Source organism: Rhinopithecus roxellana, chromosome 11 (genome assembly GCF_007565055.1).
Source record: "Rhinopithecus roxellana isolate Shanxi Qingling chromosome 11, ASM756505v1, whole genome shotgun sequence".
In the NCBI taxonomy this organism is placed as follows: domain Eukaryota; kingdom Metazoa; phylum Chordata; class Mammalia; order Primates; family Cercopithecidae; genus Rhinopithecus; species Rhinopithecus roxellana.
In genome coordinates, this window is record NC_044559.1 from 28388284 (window position 1) to 28414344 (window position 26061).

General features: G+C 51.0%; 1 protein-coding gene across 2 annotated transcripts in view; it reads right to left on the reverse strand.

The window, feature by feature from the left end:
• Positions 1-26061, reverse strand: part of PFKP (phosphofructokinase, platelet) — a 69367-nt gene that overhangs the window by 13946 nt on the left and 29360 nt on the right. For both annotated transcript variants that reach the window (XM_030940758.1, XM_030940759.1), the window contains 14 exons: positions 22978-23055; positions 20411-20600; positions 18423-18588; positions 17069-17113; positions 16727-16835; positions 15436-15531; positions 13986-14078; positions 13294-13419; positions 10773-10837; positions 9875-9944; positions 9544-9690; positions 6014-6084; positions 3968-4055; positions 2778-2930 (listed from right to left, as the gene is read on the reverse strand). In XM_030940758.1, coding sequence (XP_030796618.1) covers positions 2778-2930; positions 3968-4055; positions 6014-6084; positions 9544-9690; positions 9875-9944; positions 10773-10837; positions 13294-13419; positions 13986-14078; positions 15436-15531; positions 16727-16835; positions 17069-17113; positions 18423-18588; positions 20411-20600; positions 22978-23055 — 1497 coding nt within the window. The remainder of the gene's footprint in view (positions 1-2777; positions 2931-3967; positions 4056-6013; positions 6085-9543; positions 9691-9874; positions 9945-10772; positions 10838-13293; positions 13420-13985; positions 14079-15435; positions 15532-16726; positions 16836-17068; positions 17114-18422; positions 18589-20410; positions 20601-22977; positions 23056-26061) is intronic.

Genomic DNA, 26061 nt, shown 5'->3' on the forward strand with positions numbered 1-26061 from the left:
AAATGCTGCCCAGGGTCACAGAGGGTGTGGCTGGACAGGGAAGAGACGCTCACTCCCACACGTCCTCAGCCTCCGACAGCTTCAGGACAGTGGCTGGAGCGATCTGAAGCCATCCACATCAAGTCGCCTCACGCCCTCATTTCCTGAGTTCGCCACCAGCTCCTGTTCCACGGCCAGACGAGCCCGGTTCAGACCCAAATCCAAACCTTCTCAGGATTTACCCTGTTTGGCCGTCAGTAAACAGGGCTCTGGAGAAAACAGCTGCCATGTTCACATCTCGGTCCCTCTCCCTTCAGGGGTCCACAGAGGGACCCTCGGCGGCTTTCTTGTCCCTGCCCTGGCTCCCGAGCAGCTGCAGCATTCGCCAGGGTGACCTCGATCAGCCGGCATCACTCACCCATCATCAGACTAGAACCACAGCACTCCCAAGACAGCCTCATTCCTCGGAGCTCAGGATCAGAAGGGCAATGAGGACACACGCATACACTTACCAAGGTGGCTGTGCCTGGCTAACGGGAGGCTCGACTAACTACACGCTCCAGTTCTTTCTCCATTATAATCAGTTAACTTAAGGCCCGGTGCGGTGGCTCATCCCTGTAACCCCCGTGCTTTGAGAGGCCAAGACAGGGGGACTGCTTGAGCTCAGAAGTTTGAGACCAGCTTGGGCAACACAGGGAGACCTAGTCTCTGTAGAAATACAAAAAATTAGCCACACACGGTGGCATGCACTTATAGTCCCAGATACTCAGGAGGCTGAGGTGGGAGGATCGCCAAAGTCTGCGAAGGTAGAGGCTGTACTGAATCGTGATTGCACCACTGCATTCCAGCCTGGGAAACAGAGTGAGGCCCTGTCTCCAAAAAAAAAAAAAAAAAGAAAACAAAATTGTTTAACCTAGCTTTGAGAAACTTGAATGAATGAAAAACTGAATTTAAAACAATCGCATAATAAATCACCAGTCCCTCCAAGGGAAGTCAAAGCGGGTGGAACGGATCATTTGTGGGGTGTTTGCCTCACGTATTTTGGTTTTCAAATTTTGACCCTACACATTTGTTACATATTTACATTCTGAAAAAACAAACAAACAAAAAAAACAAGTTATTCATAGCAGAGGAATCTGGAATTAAAAAGATAGATTTTCTTCATGCCTGAAAGTGTACATCACATACCACAAGGATCTATACTTTGTGTGGAAACTTCAAAATAAAAAAAGTCACAGGGAGATGAATACCAGCTTTGTCCCACATCTTCAGATGCTCAGCTAACTGCAGTGACTGCTCTCAAATTCTCCACCCATTCCCTCTGGGCAGGTTCCAGTTAGGTAACAATCAGGGAAAAAAGAAGCTTCAATCCCTCCCATTGCACACCCATCTTTCACAGACCCAAAAATCCAGCTGAAGCCGGTGAAAGAGCAGTGAAAGCCATGCTGGAATCCCCTCTGTGGAACAGACACTCATGTTCACGTTCCCAGCGCGAAGGTCAGCCCAGAGCCGGGCCGGCCCCGCAGCAGCAAAGCCGTGACACCCGTCACCGGGAGAACAGAAGCAATGTCTAGGTCAGAGATTAGTGACTGCCAAAAATAAGGTGAAAGTTGCCCCCAAAGCCAGTGAACACAGGAAAACCTGAGCAGGTTTCCTTCGCAAAGAAATTGAAGAAAGTTTAAGATGCTCAGAAAAGCAAGAAAGGAGTGCTAAGCGTTACTTACCGTATGAGCTGTATGTTAAAAGCTTGTTTTTTTTATTTACCAGTGCTAGAAATAAGTTTCATGCCAAGGGTTTACAAAAAAAAAAAAGAAAAAAAAAAACTTTGAAAAATATTCATGAGAACTAAGTCGCACAAGAAAAATTAAAACTTGAGAATTACTGAAAAATTTGAGACATCAAATTTTAAAAAAATGAAATGCTTCCGGCATTAGGTACGGATCTTCAGACTCCCACCTGAATCACCAAGTGTGACACACAAACATGGGGACAGGCGTGTATTTCTTTTAGCTGGGAATGGCAGCACGTGCCTGTGGTCCCAGGTACTCGGGAGGCTGAGGTGGGAGGATCACCTGAGCCCAGGAGGTCGAGGCTGCAGTGAACCGAGATCACACCACTGCACTCAAGCCTAGGTGACAGAGTAAGACCTTGTCTCACAAAGAAAAAAAAAAACAAAAAACAGAAAAATATATTTCTATGTTTTATTATTGTCTCTTGGCAAAAAAACTAAACTAGCCCCAATATTGCCTTAGATGTAATTTAACATCCCCAGTTTACAAAGGGGAAAATGAGGTCAACAGCCAAGACCAAAGAGATAACAAATGCAATGGTGTGTTCAGGACAGTGACTACAATTACAAAATATTCAGTTCAATTTCTACCCTCAGCAGCAAGGCAGGGGTTCGTCATAATGGGTATTGGAAGCTCAACGAAAATTTAGGCTCAGCATTAAAAAAAAAAAAAAAAAAAAAAAGCGGATTTTAATGCTGGTGCAATCACAGGAGACTGCGGCCCAGCCCTCCTCAGCACTACAGGTACTCACGGGCACGCCCGGGGTCTTGGCCACGCTACGTCCCCACCGGTGGCCACACAGAAGAAGAGGCAGTAAAACTTTTTGGCAGTGAGATCAAAAATGTTCAGAGTCTAAAAACATACTTTCTAGGGGGAAAAAAGAACGAGAAGCTCTCATTCAGGGTATTTGTAAAAGGCTGTTTCTAGCGCACTGGTAGATAAAAAGGGCCGGAGCCCTCAGTTTTAGCGTCAGCCGGCGCCCGCCTGGTGGGGCGCACACAGACTTACGTCGGTGATAGTGTTCAGGGCTGTGTCTGCCCCGATGCTGAAATCGGAACCCGGCACATTGTTGGACACAGTAGCGGGAACCATGACCATGGGCACACAGAACTCCTCGTGCTTCTCCCGGGCGGCTGACAGCTCCAGGAGTCCCAGGTAGGCCTGTCAGACAAGCGTGGGAGTTGTGGGGCGAGAGGGAAGCAGGGAGGAGGGGGTCTCGCTGGGAGAGCCTCAGAGAGAGCCACCTCCACCACAGCACACAGGGAGCACAGTAGGGCGTCACGAAACCACTACGAGACCAACACAAAGTCGCGTTAAGACCACAGACAAGAATACAAGGATCAGCAGGTTCTAAGCACAAAGGGTGCAGGACAAGATCAGTGAGAAGACTAAACCCCTCATGGGTAAGAGTCTCATTTCTAAGGTTCTTACTTTGTTTTTATTTTTTTCTTTTTGAGATAGAGTCTCGCTTTGTCACCCAGGCTGGAGTGCAGCAGCGCAATCTTGGCTCACTGCACCTCTGCCTCCCGGGTTCAAGCGATTCTCCTGTCTCAGCCTCCTGGGTAGCTGGGACTACAGGCACCTGCCACCATGCCCGACTAATTTTTGTATTTTTAGTAGAGACAGGGTTTCACCATATTGGTCAGGCTGGTCTTGAACTCCTGACCTCAGGTGGTCTGCCCGCTTCGGCCTCCCAAAGTGCTGGGATTACAGGCGTGAGCCACTGCGCCCGGCTGGTTCTTACTTTTTCTAAAAGTAAATGGAAAGGTTACCATGGGACTAATCTTCACTGAATAGAAAAATATTAGGGTCTATAGTCCAATATGTGATTTTAAACAAAATTCTAGGTATAACTACCTTACTCTCTAAGTAGCCACTGGACTCTGGACCCAAGAGAGAGAATGACTTCCACAAACCTGAAATACATCAAGAGCTCGCTGAATAGATGAGTCCCAGTTAAGGAGTCAAGCTTTTGCTTCTCGGTTAAGTTACTTTATTGGGAACTGGGTCACTTGTAGGCCACGTCTTACCACCCGCTATTCTGCCGTTCAACAATTCTCCAGCGGCAGCTGGGTCTGGGAACCTATCATCTCGGATCGTGGCCAGTAGCCAACAAGTAGCTTAATGTTTAGCCAACACAGGGCGCGGCTCACACCTGCAAGACTGGCAAGCAGGTGAAGAGAGAAACGGAAACGTACCTCAAACCCGCCGATGATCAGTAGCGCGTTGATGCTGTGCGCGCGCATCTGCCTGGCGATCTCCTCCAGGTACTTTCCCGGGAGAACGCTGCAAACAGCCAAATGGAGATTGACGTCAGACACCCCGAGCTCCACGCAGACCGCGGGATATCACGCCGGGAACCCGAGAAACTATGCTGGTCCCCACCCGGCCTCCCTCCCTCGTCTGTGGTTTTAAGGAGCGGTAAACGCTTGCCATTTCACGTACACCACTGTGGCTGGCAGACGGCAGAACGATCAGGAATCTCATCTCGAAACAGTGTTTTCATGAGAAAACGGAATAAAGCATTTCAGCTGATACCTTGACCTAAGAAGAACTCTGCTGCCCCATTAGAAAAAATAAAAATAAAAACTTATAATGATTAACAATAATTCTTTTTCTTTCTTTTTTTTTTTGAGACGGAGTCTTGCTCTGTCACCAGGCTGGAGTGCAGTGGTGCAATCTCGGCTCACTGTAACCTCTGCCTCCCGGGTTCAAGTGATTCTCCTGCCTCAGCCTCCTGAGTAGCTGGGACGACAGGTGCCCACCACCACGACTGGCCAATTTTTTGTATTTTCAGTAGAGACAGAGTTTCACCATGTTGGCCAGGATGGTCTCGATCTCTCGATCTGATGATCCACCCGCCTCGACCTCCCGAAATGCTGGGATGACAGCCATGAGCCACCGCGCCCGGCTCGATAATTGTTTAAATGGAAATTTCCAGTTTCCAAATAACTTACGTATGCATTATCCACTATTGATCTCATTTAAAATCCCATCTGCTCATACTTGCTCTCCCTCCCCCGTGCTATCACCAATGGCACGTGACAGGGCTAACAAGTGCAACATCAGACTGTGCCCCCCTGGATCCCATCCCAAACCCACCCAAAGGTTTCAAGTTGATGGGAAGAAGTGAAGTACTTGTACTCTTGGTAGATTTGTAAGGCAAAAATGTTCAGGCCTGGCCATCAGAGCAGACAAATGGATGCAGCTAATTGCAAAATGACCCTGGCCCCTAAGGTGAGGTTTCTTAAGCCTCTTCAGGACAAGCCCAGAAAAGCAGCGAGGCCTCTCTACATCCTCGAGCGCAACGCCCTGGCCAGCTTATCAAGCACCTGCGCCCGGGGAGTCGGCAGCCAGTCCTCAGCCCCAGGACGCACACCGAGGGATGCATCTGCCTCTACCTAGAGCTTTACAGCCTGGGGTACCGACATGCACAGCTCATGAGAACAGCTAGGAGGCAGCCGCAGAGCTAACCCAGCTCTGAGGCTTCCCAGCAGTGGCTGGGAGTACCAGGGTCCTGGCTGTAGAGCAAAGCAAAGGGTGCAGCTAACTCCCTTGGAACTATAAGCCGGAATTACGTGGAATCCATCATTTATTACATTTGCTAAAAACCACCTTCCTTCCATATGAAATCGTGATCTGCAGTGATGACAGATATTAACATTCGCACCCCTGACATGATCAAAGGTGAGAAGAACTCAGGCTTCACCTACATTTGAAAATCCCATCGTCCCCAGCGATGCAGGGACGCAAGACTTACTACAGGTCCGAAAATGAGATTTTTAGTCTAGAATTCCTTGGGTCCTTTCTTCGGCTGTGGAAATCTGAGCCTCAAGTCACAGCTGCTCAGGGCAACCATTCCCACCAATGCTACCCGCTATCTAGGCTGCTTTAGGGTTTGCTTAGAGTGCTGTCTCCATGGCTCCGTGACACCACTCATCTTTATAACCTCCAAGTGGAGGCTTTAGGCTTGCCAGTTGACTCTTCAAATGAATGGAAATATGAATTAGAGGAAGGCATTCACAAGTTACCTCCTCATCTCTTTTACGCCCTGGGATGCCTCCCCAGCTCCCTGGAACACAGGCAGTTCCACTGGAGGGAGGACCGGTAACTACCTGCACCCCTCCCTCAGGGACGCCTTTACAGGAATCGCAAGTGGCATCGGCACCTAGCAATTCTCTTCCAGAACATGGCTCTTCCTTCTTCCTTAAAAGCAGGTCATAGAGTCAAGATTTGGAAGTTACCGTTTTGTCCCAAGGATGGAGCCTCCTTGGCCGGTCCAGCCCCCGACATCTGTCCAGCCGATTTCTTTGATCTAATGTGCAAACACAGAATGAACAATGAAAGGCAAGTTAGAAGCTAAAGTGAACAATGAAAGGCAAGTTAGAAAGTACTAAAAACAGCTTTCTGTGCTTTTTCAACAGGCTGCATTCAGGTAAAGATTTGAGAGGCAAGGCCAGGCGCGGTGGCTCATGTTTGTAATCCCAGCAATTTGGGAGGCCGAGGCGGGCGGATCACGAGGTCAGGAGATCAAGACCATCCTGGCCAACACGGAGAAACCCCATCTCTACTAAAAGTACAAAAAATTAGACAGGTGTGGTGGCGGGCGCCTGTAGTCCCAGCTACTCAGAAGGCTGAGGCAGGAGAATGGCACGAACTGGGGAGGCAGAGCTTGCAGTGAGCTGAGATCATGCCGCTGCACTCTAGCCTGGACGACAGAGCAAGACTCCATCTCAGAAAAAAAAAAAAAAAAAGATTTGAGAGGCGTGTGAGACAGCATTTATCGCGATGCCTGGATGAATCAAGGCGAGAAACAGAAGAACAGCAGAGGGGCTGCATTCTCCCTGCCTGTCAGGGCATCTGCATCTTACCCCCAGCCATGTGTGAGATACGTCAGCTCCCCATATCCTGCCACCGGCAATTAAAAGAAAAGTAATATGATGGTTTCTAAATTGGTAAAAGATTAAGGGAAAATTTCTTTTCTTACAAACTTGGGAGAAAAAAAGGAAAACAGATTACTAAGCAAACTAATGTAATCACAGAAAGAGGATGCCACTGCGAGGACGGCACGGCCGCAGGAAGAGAACCTGTGGGGCTTGAACCCCAGCTCCGAAGCTTCCGGTCACGAGATTCCAGGTAAGTTCACAGATTTGGTGGACGCACTGCTATGCTACAGTGAGATCTCCAGGTAAATTACATTAGAAAAAAGATCATTCTATATCAAAAGGTAAATATTGTACAAGGTGTGTGTGTGTGTGTGTGTGTGTATATATATATTTGACAGAACCATATAAATCAGGCTTGTTTTTTTCACATAAATCAGTTTTGAAGGCAATATTTCTTTAAATAAAGCAAATACCAGTTTTAGGCCAATTAATCTTTACAAGTCTGAACCAGAAAGACGGGGAAACAAGAACCACCCAGGACAGAACGGTTCCTCATCCGGTTCCTGCAGCTGAGATGCAGGTGGATGGGCCAACATGGAAAGGGGCCAGCGGTGGTGGAAGGTGGATCATCTGTGTTCCCGGGGATGCCACTGGGCATCTCCCCCCCAACTCTCTGCCACTCCTCAGTCTCCTGGGCTGCGGTCTCCTCTTCCCACCCCACTCTTAACAATGGCGCCCTGAGGACTCGGTCCCAGACCTCCTCTCTCTCCTATCTGCACTCAGGCCCTCAGGGAAGCTCTGTGAGTTCTGTGCCTTTAACTATCATGGAGACGCTGAATCCTCCCAAACCCACGTGCTGAGCTCACCACTCCTGAAGACGCCGGGTACACAGTGGCCTACTGCACATTTTTGGCTGCAGGACACACACCTTCACCCCGGCATCCCTAGTCCTGTCCTTGGCCACGGGACACACCTTCACCCGGCATCCCCAGTCCTGTCCTGTCCTCAGCCGTGGGACACGCGCCTTCACCGCGGCCTCATGAGTCTCCACTCCTCATCCTTCCTGAAAGCAGTGTGTCTCAGGGCTTCCCGTCCTCTTAAGTTGCAACTCTACCCTTCCATGTGCTCAGGCCAGGAACAGGAGTGATTCTTGCCTCCTCTGTTTATGCCTGCGTGTACTTAGCAAGCAAATCCCACGTACCCTCCGTGCCCTCAATATCTCCAGACCCTTGGAGGTTTCCTGCCACCTGCACAGTAGCCAGTCTGGACCCACCATCTCTTGCTAGGTGACTGCAAAGCCCCAGCTGGAAGCCCTGCCTCCTGCCTCTGCCTCGACGAACACCAGAGAGTCCCTTTAGAAAGCTCTTGGTATGGGCCAGTCCCCGCTCAGGACCCCAAATCTCACATAACATAAAAGCCAACCTCCTCAGGCTGCCCACAAACAAGCCGGCCCCGCCCCTGCAGTTCCCATCCTCACTGCCCTGCGCAGGCTCGGAGCCCACAAACAAGCCGGCCCTGGCCCTGCAGTTCCCATCCTCGCTGCCCTGCGCAGGCTCGGAGCCCACAAACAAGCTGGCCCTGCCCCTGCAGTTCCCATCCTCATGGCCCTGCGCGGGCTCGGAGCCCCTGCCCCTGTGAGCATCAGCTCCAGAGCATCCTTTCCCTCCGCCTGGGATGAGTGTCCCTCGAGGGTCCCAAGAGCCGCCTGCTCATCTGACCTGCAGCCTGGGAGCACCTTCCCCAGCGTGGCTGTCTGGGGGAACTCCAGCAGGCCCTCCTCGGCGTGCCTCTGAGCACTGCTCACTGTCCAGAGAGCAGGGGGGTCCTCAGTCACTGTCCCCTCTCCCCGTCTAAAATGCAGTCTCCACGGAACCAGAGTTGTGCCTGCTGTGCTCACTCATTTAATTCCTCATCATAAGAACTCCACAAAGTCGGAGGCCGGGCACGGCGGGTCATGCCTGTAATCCAGCACTTTGGGAGGCCAAGGCGGGGGGGTCACCTGAGGTCAGGAGGTCGAGACCAGCCTGGCCAACATGGTGAAACCCCATCTCTACTAAAAATACAAAAATGAGCTGGGCGTGGTGGCGCGTGTCTGTAATTTTGGCTACTCAGGAGGCTGAGGCAGGAGAATCGCTCGAACCCGGGAGGCGGAGGCTGCAGTGAGCTGAGATCACGCCACTGCACTCCAGTTTGGGCAACAGAGGGAGACTCCATCTCAAAACTAATAAAAAAAAGAATTTCACAAAGTAGGTATTTGTTGGCTAATCAGATAAACAAACAGCCACCAGTTCAACCCCCAGTCAGGAGCTCAGAATCTGTTTCCAGTCCTCCCCCGTGCACCCAGCCCAGTTGGCATCCCTGTGCCTCAGTTTTCTTGTAAGGAAAATGGGGATAACATCTTAGATTTAGTGTGAGGCTTAAATGGGTGAACACATGTAAATCCCGCAGAACAACTGGGCACAGCACACCTCAAGAGGTGTCACCCGTGTTCACTAAGGTTTGTATTTCAGAGGGCGCTTGTGCACACCAGACACTGCCTACTTTCCCTCCAGTGCCCGGTTTAAACCAACCACAGCCTCCAAGGCGACGCCACCTTCCTTCTCTCCTACAGTCAGGGCCATCAGACCCCAGAGGCACTGCCATTCCCCAGCACCTTTTCAGAAAATTCAAAAGCACATCGCACCTTGGGCTCCATTTGAGGGCCTGACACCTATCTTAGGGTGAGATTTCACTCCAGAAGCAATGCCTTAAATAAGTAGTCATTCAGTCACAATGTCACAGGATCCTGGACTGAGGCGTGAAAAGGTGTGAGGGCCGTGGAGGGGCCCCCATTCCACTGTGCTTGGAGCCAGGGTGTCTGCCCGCCTATGGCATCCTGCGTGACTCACCTGGCCCTTGGCGAAGCCATCAAAGCCATCGTAGATAGCGAGCATCCTGTGGCCGTCAGCAATGCCCACGCGCACAGCTGAGCGCACGGCCGCGTTCATCCCGGCCGCGGGCGCCCCCACGTTGATGACAGCCACGTTGCAATTGGTCTGCAAAACAGAAGGCGGGCGAGCACTGGGTCACGGGCACATGCAAGCTCCATTTGCTGCACACTGTGGCAGTGGCCCATGCCGTGCCAGGCCTGAAAACCCATGGCCTCATTCAGTGAGGCAGAGGCCATGAGGGGAGGCCCGCAGGAGAGGTCGGGGGCATCGCGGGAGGCCGGCCACCGACCTTTGGGATCTGATCGTCCGGCAGCTTGATGGCAAGTCGCTTGTAGGTGTTCAGGTTGCCCGCAAAGCTCCTAAAGGAAGAGGGTGTTGTTGGATCAGAGTTGGGAACACCACACACAACTTGGGGCTCATGCAGAGAAAAGCGGCTTATCTGCCAGCACTCAATGTGTCTACCAACTATCTGGGCAGGAGGAGGAGGCCCCAGGAATCCACGTGCGCTGCAGAGCCCTTAACCGCGACCCGCAGTGCTGTCCGTGTCTGGAGGAAATGGACTGAGAAAAGGGTATGCTTCTATACTTCATAACTTTCTCTTGCAAAATGAGGGCCACAGCCGGGTGCGGTGGCTCAAGCCTGTAATCCCAGCACTTTGGGAGGCTGAGGTGGGTGAATCATTTGAGGTCAGGAGTTCGAGACCAGCCTGGCCAACATGGTGAAACCCCATCTGTACTAAAAATACAAAAATTAGCTGGATGTGGTGGCACGCGCCGGTAGTCCCAGCTACTCGGAAGGCCAAGGCACGAGAATTTCTTGAACATGGGAGGCAGAGGTTGCAGGGGCTGAGATGGTACCACTGTACTCTAGCCTGGGTGACAGAAGGAGACTCCGTTTTTTGTTTTGTTTTGTTTTTAAAAGGCCATAAGTCACCTTGTGCCTTAATCTCATTAGCTCCTAAATCACCACCACCTTGCCAAAAAGGACCAATGGCAACTTTAGAAAATGATTTCTCTCTAACCAGTCACCAGGGCCTGCTACTGCAAATGTGGTGCTGTGAGTCCTGCCTGACTTTCTGAGTTTTCATACTGACATGGAATAAGCACAACCCCTAGGCACATTTGCAGTGGCCAGGCCCGAGGGGTGTGTGTTCCTGACAGAGCGGAGCTTTCTCCAAAGCACCTCACCTCCCTCGGAGCCGAACCGCATCTTGAAATCTCCTCTCGTCCATCGCCTTCTGCACATCCTGAGTCTTTTAAAACAATGATGAAAAGAAGAAAGAATGTGTCAGAACTTGGTGCACCATGGATGGGGTGGGTGGAGGCTGGCTCGGTCCTTCCCACCAGCCCTCTCCAGTCTGACCCAGGCCGCCGGCAGCCCCAGGGTTAATGGTCTAGACGACCGGCCACCAAGTATAACCTAATGCTGGTTGGCAGCCAGCCCCTCACTGCCCGGCTGTGAGGTCAGAGCCCTGGGGTCTGCTTAGCTCAGGAGGCTTCTGAGGAAAAAGAGGAGGTGTCACCTGCTGTTTATGGACACAACATTGTGAAGATTTAACCCAAGAGAACAAAGCCAGAGGAAATGAAATCTCTCAGGCATGGTTCTAAGGAATTCTCAATTTGATTATGGTGGGGAAAAACAAAAGAAAACACATCAGCTCACTGGGGAATGCGGGACGGGAGTGAGGTCACAGCGGGCGGGGGAGCAGAGGGGCCCGGATGGATGCCCTGGGACATGGGGCTAGGAGTGATGCATGCCAGGCAGCCCTGGGCAACGTCAGGATCCCGGGGAAGTTCTTTCTCGTTCTAAACTTCAATTTCCTCCTCTGTAAGATGAGAAAAATACTCCTACTTTCAGCAATCTCTAAGGTTATTCAAACATGTCAGACCCTCAGGAAGACGCCTGACAAATAGCAGGTGCACAGGTGCACAGTAGTGGCTCCCTCCGCTTTAACAACAAAGCCACACAAGGTGGTTTCAAGGTCAGGGCAAGTGACACCTACCATGATCGTCTCTAGACAAGCAGAGACACGAGACACAGGCTAAAAATACATGTACTGCATGTGGTTCAGTGCTCTGAGCCTTTTAAGCCTACTGCCTCTCACATGCACACAGGCACACACTAATATGCAGACACACACTACCTCGTACTCATACCAACATGCACACATATGCACAGAAACATACCTGCACACACAGACATGCAGACACATACTACCTCTCACATACACACACATGCATATAAACATACACGCACAGAGACATGCAGACACAATACCTCACATACTCACATACGCATATAAACACACATGCACACAGGGTAACATGCAGACACACTCGCTCACACTCAAACATGCATACCCATGCATATATACAAACACATGCAGACACAAACTACCTCACACACTCACAAACACACACAGATGCATAAACCTGCATGTACATGCATATGCAGAGACACACATGCACACACTATACATACACACACAGACACAAGCCTTCACACACATACACACAAATACTATTTTCTCCCTTGGGCTTTTGGAAATTATGTTTCCAAGGTGACTTTCAACAAGTCCCTGACTCGATTGCTTCATGACTTCTTTGTGTGTGCTAAGAGGCCTTTACCTCAGGGTCACTGGAAAGACCCAACAAAACAGGAGCCACGAATGAACTCTGAAAAACAACAGCCGGCCGCGGGGGCTCACACCTGTAATCCCAGCACTTTGGGAGGCCGAGACGGGCGGATCACGAGGTCAGGAGATCGAGACCATCCTGGCTAACACGGTGAAACCCCGTCTCTACTAAACATACAAAAAAAAAAAAAAATTAGCCGGGCTTGGTGGCGGGCACCTTTAGTCCCAGCTACTTGGGAGGCTGAGGCAGGAGAATAGCGTGAACCCGGGAGGCAGAGCTTGCAGTGAGCCAAGATAGCGCACTCCAGCCTGGGCCACAGAGCGAGACTCCATGTCTAAGTAAATAAATAAAAAATAAAATAAAATAAAACAAACTTCGAATGCAGCTAACTCCACAGTCACCTCCACTACTGAACAATGCCTGGAAAGCGGGAACTGCTTTTCCCTTTGTTCATTTGCAGGCAGCAGCTCCCTGGCCCGAGAAGGGTGGGTGCATCTTCGGGGGACCAGAGTCATCCCTGTGTCCCATCACAGACCTGAATGTCCTTGGGGATAGGAGGACAGGAAGTGGCTGAAACTGGAGAAGTTTGGGAAGGGCCCACCTTCCCCTACAAAATACCGCCCCGCAGATCTCTCTCACGCCCGCCTCCCTGCCACTCTGTCCACAGATCTCTCTCACGCCCGCCTCCCTGCCTCCCTGTCCACAGATCTCTCTTGCGACCGCCTCCCTGTACTTTGTCCTTCTGCAGCGCCTGGTGCACTGGGGCCACCTGGAACCTCTTCGACTGTTGGGATCCCAACACTCTAGACCCACCTCAGGAGAGGTTACAACTACGTGCCACAAGGACGGATGGTAACTTAGAAAACCAAAGAGTGAAGATGGCACAGGTTCTGCAGGTGTGGGTGAGAACACAAGCCTGCTCCCTCCCCATGGGCAGCTCAACCCCTTCTCAGAAAGGCTGTGTAGCCCAGCGTGCACCGACAAGACACCCAAGGTGCCCAGGCTGGCCCGACAAGCAGCGTCTGTCCCCAGCTGCCCCCGCCCCGCCTTTGGCCATGGGCTGCCCACTCACCATCTGCACGCACTCCATCAGTGGCAGGCGCACAGCGTGATTCCCGTTCAGCGACACGACGCAAGCTGGGGTGTCCGGGGTGGCCTCTAGCAAGGCGATGACCGCCTCCACTCCCATGCGGCTGGCCTGGAAACCAGGTCCATGTGGGTCAGGGGCAGCCCCCCGCCCTGCCCCGTCCCTGTCACCTCCTGCTATCTTTCCATGACCTCCAGTGATCTCAGTCAGGTGCTCACAGCCCTCCCCACTTGCAGCCCAACTCTTCAGAGCAAAGCGATTTCCACTCCTTTAGAACTGGCAAGATGGGAACAGAGGGGAGGTCAGGGCCAGACGGAGAGCAGGAGTGTTAAGAGCTGAGTTTGTACTTGGGATTCCTGCTGCCCTGAGTCAGTTTCCAGAAACCCACACAAGGAACACAGTCCTTTCTGCCCTGGGGTTGTGTCCTCTGGGGTCCACGTCATCCTAACAGCAGGCACTGCCTTCCCACACTAGAGAGCTCTCCCCGCATCTGAATGGCTGTAGGCCTAGAGACTGGTCTGCACCAAAGGTCTCAAGGATCGTCAAGACAAGGGCCGGGCCGCTGGCATCTCTGGGGGAGCATCCTGCCAGCCTCTGTGGCCAGCTGGTGCCTGCGCCTCTCCAGAAACACTTCCTCCTAGAGACCCTGTGAAGATGCCCAACCCTCCCATCCTCACCAAGATCCTGTCGAATGCCGAAGGGGTCCCTCCTCTCTGCACGTGCCCAAGGATGGTCACACGTGTGTCGTAGCCCAGCTGCGTGACGACGAGCTGCAAGGAAACGTCTTGTTAGGATGCGGAACCGTGATGCGGACACAGCAGCCCAGATCTGGAAGCAGGTACTAGGCACTAAAAAAGGTTTTTCGCTCTTTCTTCAGATCTAAATGGGAAAAGTTATTTCTGAATTTTGTTTCCCAGCAGAACATTTAGTATATATAACAGGCAGCTGAAACTCGGTTTTAAAAATAATACTTTTGTTACCAAAGAAAATCTTGGCTCGCACCTAGAAAAACGAATGCAAGTCACATGTTTGGTGCTTTAACAACAACAACAAAAAGTTTCAGTAGCTTGCATTTAAACTATTAGTTATTTTACAAAAATGTAAACATTTTCCTTTAACCAGCTTAAATTTGTTTAGCTGTGATTTGACAGCACAACCCAGTCTAATCAAGGCACTGCCCTCGCCCCACCCCACGGGCACGCTGGCCCAGTGACCTGCAGAGGCCACTGACTGTCTCTGGAACTCAGCTTACTCCTCTGTAAGAAGAGTGGGGCTGGGCTACGTGAATTTCATGGTTCCTTCTTGGTCCATTGTCCTGTAATTTAATTATAATTAAGTGGGAAATAAAACCTTTGCCTCGACTTTATGGATTACCACTTATAAATATTGGCAGATGTCTTTCCCAGGTGTCTGTCACCGTTTTCATATCCAGAGACATGTTTTGCTCCTTAACTGACCATAACAAAGCACAATAAAGAACACGACTTACAAAGGCAGGTGGGGATGTCTTCTGCCCTGCGGCTGCTAGAGCCAGAGCCCGTCCCCAGCCGTCTACAGCAGGAGCCCAGCCCATGGCATCAGAGTCCTCTCCAGATGGGCGGGCACTGAGCAAGCCCCAGGGCATGAAGCCTGCCAGAGCCCGTCCCCTGGCAGGGCCACGAGGACACAGCGGCTTTCTTTGTGAGTAAGAATGCGCTCAGCTGATGCTCTGGGTTACGGGAGGGCACAGGGAAGAGCAAGGCGCCGCCTTTTCCCACTGTGGCAAACAGAAGCCCAGGTCAGCTGCCAAGTGTTCAGTCCTCATTCTCAGAGCAGTTCACGTTTAAGAGCCAGAACACTCTATTCCAAAGAACACGTGTGACCACTCGAGCTGACCTCCTCTATGTCTGCTGGGGAGTCCCGGAACCTCTGGGGCTCGGGAAGAGGGGACGCAAGCAGAACGGGCTCCCAGGAGCGGGCGCTGCGTGTTTCCCATGCTGTCCAACTTCTGAGTTGTTATGAAAATGTTTTAAATATCAAGGATAAAAAGTTAATAATTCAATGTTCTAAACCAAGCCTGCCCATGATGCTAACCTCCCCTGCTTCCAGGCAGAAACCAAGGGAAAGTGAACAGTTGCACGCACTCACCTCTTTGATTTTCTCAGAGGTAATGGGTTTATTTTGGGTATCAATTGCTCCTTCAGCCACAATAATAATATTCAGCCTTTTTTTCCGGGCTCGGTTCTGCAGACACAGAAAATTAAAGCTCTCAAATTCCTAATCCCATTCTTAGCAACAACTGTAACAAAACCACAGAAATCTGTCTCAGACTGAACTAGCCTCTTTCTGGGCAGGAATCTTTGCCCAGCTTCCTAAGAGCTGCTTCCCAATGACATCAGAAGGTGGTGAAAGGTGCTCTGGATGACAGCAGGGAGGGATGGGATGAGAGGACGGGCAGGGGTGAGAGGAGGGGCAGGGGTGAGTTGAGGGGCAGGGGCGGGGTGAGGGGCAGGGGGGAGGAGAGGGGCAGGGGTGAAGGGGCAGGGGTGAAGGGGCAGGGCAGGTGTGGCTCACTGGAAGAGAGCTTTTTGGGATTGGGAGCTCATATCACCACCACAGACAGAAATGTGGCCCCCAGCCAGCCCTCGGTGGAGGGCGCTGGTGTGACTGACAGGGGTTCCCAAGGGGAAGGACACAGAGATGGACCCCCAACAGGCGCCTCGTGCACTCATGCTTTCTGCCCCCCTCCAGAGTTTCCTGCCACCTCCCTATAAACCACTCCTCTCTGGCCCCTCCCGGGGAGGCCCCGAAGCCTGGCCACTGGGATGAAGTTGTATTGCGCACAGGCTCCAGCAGCAGAGAGGCGGGACAGAAAACACAGTGTGAGCGAACACAGGGCCCACACAGTGGGTTCTGGTGGCCACAGTTGCATCCGAAAGGCCTTGCACTGCTGGGCCGCCGTGCTGCTGTCCCCATTGTCCTTCTTATGCTCACAGCAGTCACGTGAGCCTAAAGAGGTCATGAAAGGAACACAGCGACCACTCCACGATGTGGACTAACTCATCCTCAATGGATTCGCTTTCTATAAAGCCCCGCATTAAAGACCTGCCCATAGAAAATGGTAGTGGTGGCTGTGTGGAGCCTGGAGCCAACAGTGCCTGAAGTCCACCTGCCAGAGTCAGGCACACATGGGGCATTCTAACCAGGCTCACTCTGTCTCAGACTCAGGTCTTAAATGAGACCTCTTCTGCCTTGAGTCTCAGCCTTCATAGAGGAAAACATGCCCCACGCTCACAGTCCATAGAGTGAAATACAAAGTGTGACAAACTGGAGACAGAGAAATACTTTCACGTGCTTAAAGTGCCGTCCCACTTGGGATCCTGATTAAAGCAATCCAGCCAGCATTGCCCGCTATCGACGGCCACGGGACCCACATTACCTCCGAGAGTTTGACACACATCTGCTCCTCCCAGCCGTCCTCTGGCGGAGATTCCGGAAGGAACACCCAGTCTGCACCGCAGGCCAAGGCGCTCACCAGGGCCAGGTACCTACGTGGACAAGGCAACAGCATCGACACCCCAGAAGGATCCTTCCCATGAGGGTACCCCAGGCACCCCACTCAGTGACAGATGGGCAGATCTAATGCCAGGTATGAAGCAGGACGCCGGTCCCTCCAGGACTCTCCACGGGAGCATTCAGGATGTAGGGTACAGCCTTGGGGAGATGACGCTAAGGGTCCCCAACCCGAACCGCGGGCACTGGACCCAGCGCAGGTACATACCCACAGTGTCGTCCCATCACCTCCAGAACGAAGGTCCTCTGGTGGCTGAAAGAAAAACAGAGGGAGCCCCGGACACAGCTCAGAAAGCAGAGAAACACAGGGAGCACCCACTCAGCCCAGACACAGCTCAGAAAGCAGAGAAACACAGGGAGCACCCATTCAGCCCTGGACACAGCTCAGAAAGCAGAGAAACACAGGGAGCACCCACTCAGCCCGGACACAGCTCAGAAAGCAGAGAAACACAGGGAGCACCCACTCAGCCCCGAACACAGCTCAGAAAGCAGAGAGAAGGGGCTTTGACAGCTGAGTTAGCCAGGAGGCCTGCAAGGACCTAGGCTTCAAAAATGGTTCATTTTCTACTAAGGCAAACGCTATGCAGTAGCCTTCCAGACTCCTGTGAGGAAAGTGACTTGAGCCACCTCTGCACTCTCCAGTTGCACATTTGACACCTCGCCTGCCTGTGCCCAGGACACACTCATACTCCCAGGCCCTGTGCTGGGCTCTTTCCCAGATACCTTCTCTATTGGGCACAGTTGGTGGCTGCTGTCAAGAGCCACGGCTGGATCTCTCCCAGGGAAACAAGTGCGTGCCAGTGTCACTAAGTGGTTAACGCCCAGAGACTGGGTATTCCCAGGGAATGGAAAAATCCAACTGCTCCGAGCAGCCTTCCAACTTAGTGATTTTCCACCAACTGTGGGGTTCATGCCCACGCACTGAGAATGTCCAGTGAGGCATCACTGGGAACAGGACACACAGAAGACTGGGAGGCACCACACTGGGGACTGGATACAGCACTCTCTCAGTCTCAAGCACCTCATCCTTAAAGGGGAGACACTTATTCTATTTACCATTTCACATGGTTTTCATGCAAATTGCTTCAGAAATTGTAGGGTGTCCCACAAAGTCATTAGTGATGATCTGCCGAGTCTAGAGCACCTCGGATCAAATGCTGTGGCCCCACCACACTTTGTGAATCCATAGGTTACACAGGGCAGGACATCGCTGGCCGCATCTCTAATGAGTGGTGTGGAAAATCCATACCACAGTTTACTTCTTGCCACTCCTTCCGGAGATGTTTGGATAGGACATTCAGATAATTATTATTTTGTTTCTTCCTTTCAAATTCTAATCAATAGCTTTCTTTTATCATCAGGTTAAAAACAAGGAATGTTTTAAAATTAAAAATGGAAAGCAGACCAGAGAACAATTTTCTGGCAATAGTTCCTAAAAGTCAAGTTACGAGCCAGCACCAGGACACCCAATCTGCAGAATGTTCTAGAGGCTGTGGTAACATCTGAGCTGGGCACACATCGGGCCCCCCGTGGCCTCCTGCCGGTTCCTCTGAGCGCTTTACCTCTGGGCCGTGGTCATGATGGCGTCAATGACCTCGATGATCCTATGCAGGGCGGAGTCAGTGCCGATGGTCATGTCGGTGCCGCAGAAATCATTGTCAATGGAGCCCACCATGCCCACCACGTTGAGGTAGGCGTACTTCTGCACGGCCTCCTTATCGATCTGGCCTGTGTGGGGAGCAAACAGCAACACAACCACTCTAAACAAACACTCGAAACTCTTTGATTTGTTACTGGTATCATTTATTTATTATCATTTTTTTGAGACAGGGTCTCACTCTGTTGACCAGGCTGGAGTGCAGGGGCACTATCATAGCTCGCTGCAGCCTTGAACTCCTGGGCTCAGGCGATCCTCCTGCCTCAGTCTCCTGAGAAGTTAGAACTATGCCTGGCTGATTTCTTAATTTTTTGGTAGAGCCACACTCTATGTTGCCCAGGCTGGTCTTAAATTCCTGGGCTCAAGAGACCGTCCTGCCTTGGCCTCCCAAAGGGCTGGGATTATAGGTGTGAGCCACTGCCCGGGTCAATTCTTTATTTCCTCAGAACTCAATGCAACCGGATTCTGCATAGTTAAGGAAAGAGAAGCCAGACAAAGCTGGCAGCAGTTACACACAATGGGCGCTGTCACCTGGCACTTAGACAAGAGCAGTGGATTCGAAAAATAAAAGAAAGGATCCACATTTGCAATTGGTAAACAAAAATCTCAGTATTTCCTGGCAACAGCTTCAGAGAATGACACGGCTTTGAACAAGGATATGTTACAATTACGGAATTGAGAATCTAAGACACTAGGCCATCTTCACATTGATTTCTCATGCATCTGTGGGAAGCTGGATCGCGGGCGGGCATCTACCTCGCACTCAGGACAGACCTAGGCTGCACAGCTCTGTATAAAGGGAGTCGGAACCATCGAAGGGCCAGGGGCAAGCTTAGGCCTGGCCTCGGGGCCACTGTCCTGCTCTGTATACTCAGTAGGCTGTGCCAGACCAGGACAACGTGGACAAGCAAGAACTGTGAGGCCTGGCTGCTTCCAGCGGGCAGTGTTCTCCGTCCCCTACAAGGATGTTCACAAGCCTGGAGACAGCTGCTTTGCCTCAAAGCCGCCTCTCATCAAGTTGCTATTAAACAATATGCTTCCCTGGACATATTTAATATTGCATTGAAATTACATAACAACTGCTTCAAGGGAGAAAAACTACACTTTGGGAGGCTGAGGTGGGTGGATGACCTGTGGTCAGGAGTTCGAGACCAGCCTGGCCAACACGATGGAACCCCGTCTATACCAAAAATAAAAAAAAAGTTAGCCGGGTGTGGTGCATGTCTGTGATCCTGGCTACTCAGGAGGAAGAGAAAGAGGCAGGAGAATCGCTTGAACCCAGAAGGCAGAGGCTGCAGTGAGCCAAAATCGCATCACTGCACTCCAGCCTGGGCAAGGGAGACAGACTCCATCTCAAAACAAGCAAACCAAAAAACCTACATACACACAGGACTCTCAGAAACGCTTTCCTAAGTAGTGTCAAAGGTGGTACCGGATGATGTATTGGCAGACATTTATCTAAATAAATAAAGTCTTGTGAAAACTTCAGTTCTAAGGGACCCCAGTGAGCTGGAGAGATACAATGTGAGGGCTGAAAGGCGGACGCTGGTGTCCCAGGCTGCTGGGGACCTGGCTCACCACAGCTGAGTGGCTGTTTGATTCCTCATCTGTAAATGGGATGATCTAAAAACTGGCTTGGATGGCTGTCGTGAGGATTCCATAAAACTATCTGTGTCAAAGGTCAAAGGGTGCCTGGCACATGGTAAGGTTAAATTACTAGCATTCTTCTGATTGCTGCTATTGTTTTTTGAGATCATAAAAAGTCCTGAGATGATGACCTGGAAGATCTGTGAGAACAGGTGCTTCTGCTGCAGTGAAGAGGGAAACATGTCCGTTCCAAAGCTCTGAAACAGGGCAAAAGCCCGCAGGACACAGGAGCAGGCTTCCACTCACCATTCCTGGCCAGCTCCTCCAGCAGCCCGCTCCACTCCTTCCGGAAGAGGTTGGCCCCGGTGAGGCTCCCGTCCCCGCCGATCACACACAGGTTGGTGATGCCACGCTGCAGCAGGTTGCAGGCGGCCTTCAGGCGGCCTTCCCGCGTGCGGAAGGCCTGGCACCGCGCACTGCCAATGATCGTCCCGCCCTGGGAAAGACGACACCAGCTTACTCATCTCCTCACAGCATGACAGAAAGCCAGGTGGATGGCACACACAGGCTGACTATAAACAGGGGGTGCTGGAATTTACCTTTTTCTCATTTTCACCTTGCCAGTAACTAGCTATGAAAGACTATGATTTTCCTGTTTTTAGTCCCAGACCAGCATTCCACAAAGACAAGCGCATCACACCAGGAGGAGCCAGGGAGGGGAGGAGCCAGACACACAGCAGCCATCAGTTAAATACATGGAGCAGGAACCAGCCTGTGGGGTCACAGCAGCCGCCCCAGCACCGGCCAATGAGCTCAACCAGATGCACGTGGAACCAAAGAGGAGCCCACTGCCATCAAGCATGCCGGCCAGGACAAGGGAAGTGGCATGACCAGTGGCCAGGCTCTCCCTCCAGTCTCCCCTTACAGCACCTGCAGGTAAAACCAGCAGGAACCTGGGGCCAAGGGGATTTTTTTTTGCACCACATACCCGCTGCCCCTTTTAAAGAGCTACGTGTTCAGGAACTTAAATTATTTCATCCAGACTTCCAGGGGACATAGACCATGATGCATCACACTTGGTTTTCCAAAAACGAAGAATCGGTGGGATCGACAAATGCAGGATTCATTTAAATAAAATCATGAATGCACCAACAAACTCCAATCCAGACTGGATCCCTAAACGCATGCTGACTTCGTCAAGAAAGGTGCTCATAAGCGCAGCAGGGGTTGTCTCCGCGCTGGAGGCAAGGGCTCTCCCTGGCTTCGGTCTGCACGCAGCTCCCAGGAAACCCCTGCATTGATGTGACTGCCTGTTTCTTCTTTTTTTTTTTTTCTTGAGACGGAGTCTCACTCTGTCGCCCAGGCTGGAGTGCAGTGGCGCAATCTTGGCTCACTGCAAGCTCCGCTCCTGGGTTCACGCCATTCTCCTGCCTCGGCTTCCCTAGTAGTTGGGATTACAGGCACCCGCCACCACGCCTGGCTTTTTTTTTTTTTTTTGTATTTTTAGTAGAGACGGGGTTTCACCATGTTAGCCAGGATGGTCTCCATCTCCTGACCTCGTGATCCGCCCACCTCGGCCTCCCAAAGTCCTGGGATTACAGGCGTGAGCCACTGCGCCCGGCCCATGAGTGTGTGTTTCGATACACCAGTGGTGCATGCACACAGCTCATTTTCACATATGAAGACTTATTAGTATTCCAAATTCCAGAAAAGTTCATATTTTTACATGAAACCTACCACCATTTAATTTGTCAAAGCATTATGAAAAGGTTACAAAATCTGAAATTCACTCCACACGATCCTGTGTCACCGGCACGGAGTGTGACCTGAGACCACTTACAACCCGGCCCCCAAGGCAGATGAGGGTGGGGGCGCAGAACAGGGCAGGGGTGCTCTCCAGACTCTGCCTGGACAAAAAGCCAGGGGCCAGCATGAAAGCCAGCACGATGGGAGGTAGAGTCAGCAACCCAGAAACTCCCACCAAAAAGACAAAAGAGGTGGCTTCAACTTAGGAACGAAACCAGGATAACTGGGCTGCAGAGGAGTGGGTGCCATTCCCACTCCCTCGCTCGCTCGCTGACACACACACACACAGACACACCCCACACACACACCTACACATACACACACACACCCCACACACGCACACCCCACACAGACACACCACACACACACAGACACCACACACACCTGCACATACAAGGAAACCACATATACACACATCCCACACAGATACACACTCACTGGCCACAAACTCACACAGTTAACACATACACACGGGCAAACCACACATACTCAGACTCACATCTACATACACACACCAAACTCACACAGTTACATACACACTGAGATTCACACACCACATATACCACACGCAGAAACACAAACTCACTGATACACACACACACTTCAGCCCTCTGTTCACGTCATCTTCCTATGTCAATCACGACCACAGAATGGAAATGCTCCCCTGTGTGAATTCAGCCCACAATGTCCTGATGTTTTGCAAATGTTGCTCCACCTAACTTCCGTGGTTGTCAAAATTCCCTCCACCTCTCTTCCGATGTGGCAGAAATCAGGAGGCGCCCAGTGCAGAGACAGCCTGAGACCAGCAGGAAGGTGTGGGCCTCACGAGTGTCTTCAGCGGGGAGGCACCGATTTGGATTATTTCTATTAGCAAATACTCAAAGTGAGTCACAGATTAACACATGCATTTCTAAAGATCAAACCACAAGTAAAGAGCTTCTCACAGTCTGTTCTGTCCACATAATCTCTATTTCTCAACTGACCTGCACTCAAGTGTTCTGGGAATTTGCTACACATGAAAGAGACTCTAACTCAGAGAACCCCGTGGACAGCAGCCCAGTACGCACCACTTGCAGGATGCTGGAGACGCTCTCCCAGTCGGCCTCCGCGATGTTCGCACCTCCGTCCACCATGCCCTGGTAGCCCTAGGGGAGAAAGGGAGAATCTTTTAAAACTGAGATAAACTTCACTAAATGGGAAGTGATCCTTAAATTATATAAAATGGGAAAAATAACAGTGAATGTCAGATCCTGAGCATCCGCTGGTCAGAGGACAGGGCAGTTCCAGCGCTGGATGAAAGCAGGGAATTGTGGGAAAGCCCTCACACCGAGTCCCTAGTAATGGGAACTTCTGCCCCAGCGCTGGATAAAAGCAGGGAATTGTGAGGAAGCCCTCACACCGAGTCCCTAGTAATAGGAACTTCTGCCCCAGCGCTGGATGAAAGCAGGGAATTGTGGGAAAGCCCACACACTGAGTCTCTAGTAATGGGAACTTCTGCCCCAGGGCTGGATGAAAGCAGGGAATTGTGGGGAAGCCCTCACATTGAGTCCCTAGTAATGGGAACTTCTGCCTAGACTCAGCCTGAGAGTGCAACGAGGAATCAAGCCATTCTCCTATGGCCCACCGTTTTCCGAGAGGTTGAAAGGGGTCACGTTCACCCAACGTGTTTATCATACTTCAGCACAAACTCACAGGCACACAGTGTTGTCGACCACAGGACATACAAGGGAGCATTTTATCAGGGGCTCCGTCTGCCAAGGCAACCTGGGCCACTTGAGATATATATTAAATATTATTAAACAGCACAGCCGAATAATTGTCTGCCTTACCCTCCATTAATGACACCGCACTGCATTAGGGAATCAGATATCAATATGTGAGGACATATTGATAGAAGAAGCCCAAGGACAATTACCTTTCAATGCTAAATGCATCCCCATCTTTTTCTCCACAGAATGTACAAGATTAGGAAATGCAGCAATGCCCATTGGTACCTTCATCTATGTAACTCGCTTTCCACAGGATTTAACCTTAAGAAGGAATAACTATTAGGGATTTAGAAAAGTTCACAATAGATTATTGTTGGATTCGTAAGCCCTCCTTAGTGAGGGTCAGGAGGACAGAAAAAAGGAAGAAAGGTTTTTAAAAAGGAAATGATTCATAGATTACAGAGTTCTGTATATAAATTAATCAATAGTGCAGGCACCTTGATAGCTGGCCAATTTGTATACTTATATTTATAAATGTAAATTTCCATCAGAAACATTATATATACATATATGTTTATTTTATTTTGAGACAGAGTCTTGCTCTGTCGCCCAGGCTGGAGTGCAGTGGTGCAATCTTGGCTCACTACAGCCTACATCTCCCTGGTTCCAGTGATTCTTCTACCTCAGCCTCCGGAGTAGCTGGGATTATAGGCATACACTACCACATCTGACTTATTTATTTATTTATTTATTTATAAGTACAGACAGGGTTTCACCACATTGGCCAGGCTGGTTTCCAATTCCTGACCTCAAGTGATCTGCCTGCCTGGGCCTCCTGAAGTGCTGGGATTACAGGTGCGAGCCACCACGCCCGGCCATGTGTGTGTTTATAATTTAGTGTCATACATGTAATAAACAAGAAAGGAGAAAACAGTCTGGAATGGAACAGAACCCAAAGCAGAGCTGGTTCATTTCAGCGATGGCAGCCCTGTCTGCACCTCCTGCGACCCCTCCCAGGTACCCAGCCACTGGCTCACAGGCTGGTATAGGCACTGCTCATCACCAGGCCCCTACCTCCATGGCAAAGCAGTGAAACATCTTCTAAACATAGCCCAGTCTCACTCGAGGGATTATTATTATTATTGTCTCCCCTTGCTATGAAAATAGATTTCCCTTGCAGTGCAGATGAGCCCAGTGTAGCTGTCCCCCTGGAGGGCGAGAGTGAGCAAGTGTGAGGTCAGACGCAGGTCTCCCCTCTGCACAGGGCACCCTGGGAGGCACCGTTTCTGTTCTGTCCCGCTGCGGGTGCTCTAGTCCACACAAAGATGCACCAGGCACAGACGGCCACATGCAAAGCCGCGAGTGACTCCTGGAGGCCGTATTCCTTAGAATATTAGAAGTACAATAGGTAGGAGGGTGGGCGAGTGGATATATAAATAAAGAGATAACCTAGCCTTGGGGTTGCATTTTTAGTGATCTCTACCACCCCAAACTCCCAGGTCTCTGCTAAGAATTATGCTTCATGCTGCACGTACAACAGAGCACCCCGTTCTTCAGGTCTGGGAGCAACGCTGAACAAACTGCCATCTGTGGTGATCCTGACTTTCCAGATTCACTTCCATGAAGCTCGAGGGGCAAGAAAACAAGGAAGCAGGCATGTGACCTGGGCCGAAGAGTCAGAGCCTGCACCACCATGCTGAAACGGACCCTTCTTAGAGGGATGACGTCCCATCCTCCAAGCCCACATCTCAGGAGGAGAGAAAAGATGGCCCATGATGAGGCCTGAACCACAGCAGAAACCAGGACCTCCCTGGGTGGACCGGGATGTAGAGTGGCCATAACCCTGGGGCTCTGGCAAAACTGAAAACGGACAGCTCTAAATTCCCACACCCAGAGCTGCTGCAGTCATTTCTCTGCATGCAGTTTTCTGGTAAATAAAGAGACTGAGGGGAAGGCGCCAGTCCCGGCCGCTGCCCTGCTAAAAGGATGCCACCAACGCTGCTGCAACATCCTGAGGCCATCTCAGGCCCAGGAGTCAACCGTGCACCCCTCACGGCAACAGCTTTCAGAGTATTCCTGGAGCATGCGCTATCCCAGACGCTGCTTCCAAGTCGACCAGCTTTCAGAGTATTCCTGGAGCATGCGCTATCCCAGACGCTGCTTCCAAGTCGACCGCCACCCGGCACTTTACTACTTAATATGCCATAGTGGGAACCAAACAATTGCCTTTCCCTGCATGAGTTCACAGAATTTAAATATGGATTTAATCAAACATGTTAACGAATCCCCTAGCTTCTAGAGTAATAAGAAAACTGCTCTGCAAACCACACCATTTTGAAAAGTAAAACGTTCTCTAAAAATAATTTCATTATTTTGTGTTGCATAGATGCATATGGCAAAGAAAGCAATTACAAAATTAAAAGGGAGGACTTTGAGTGCCGC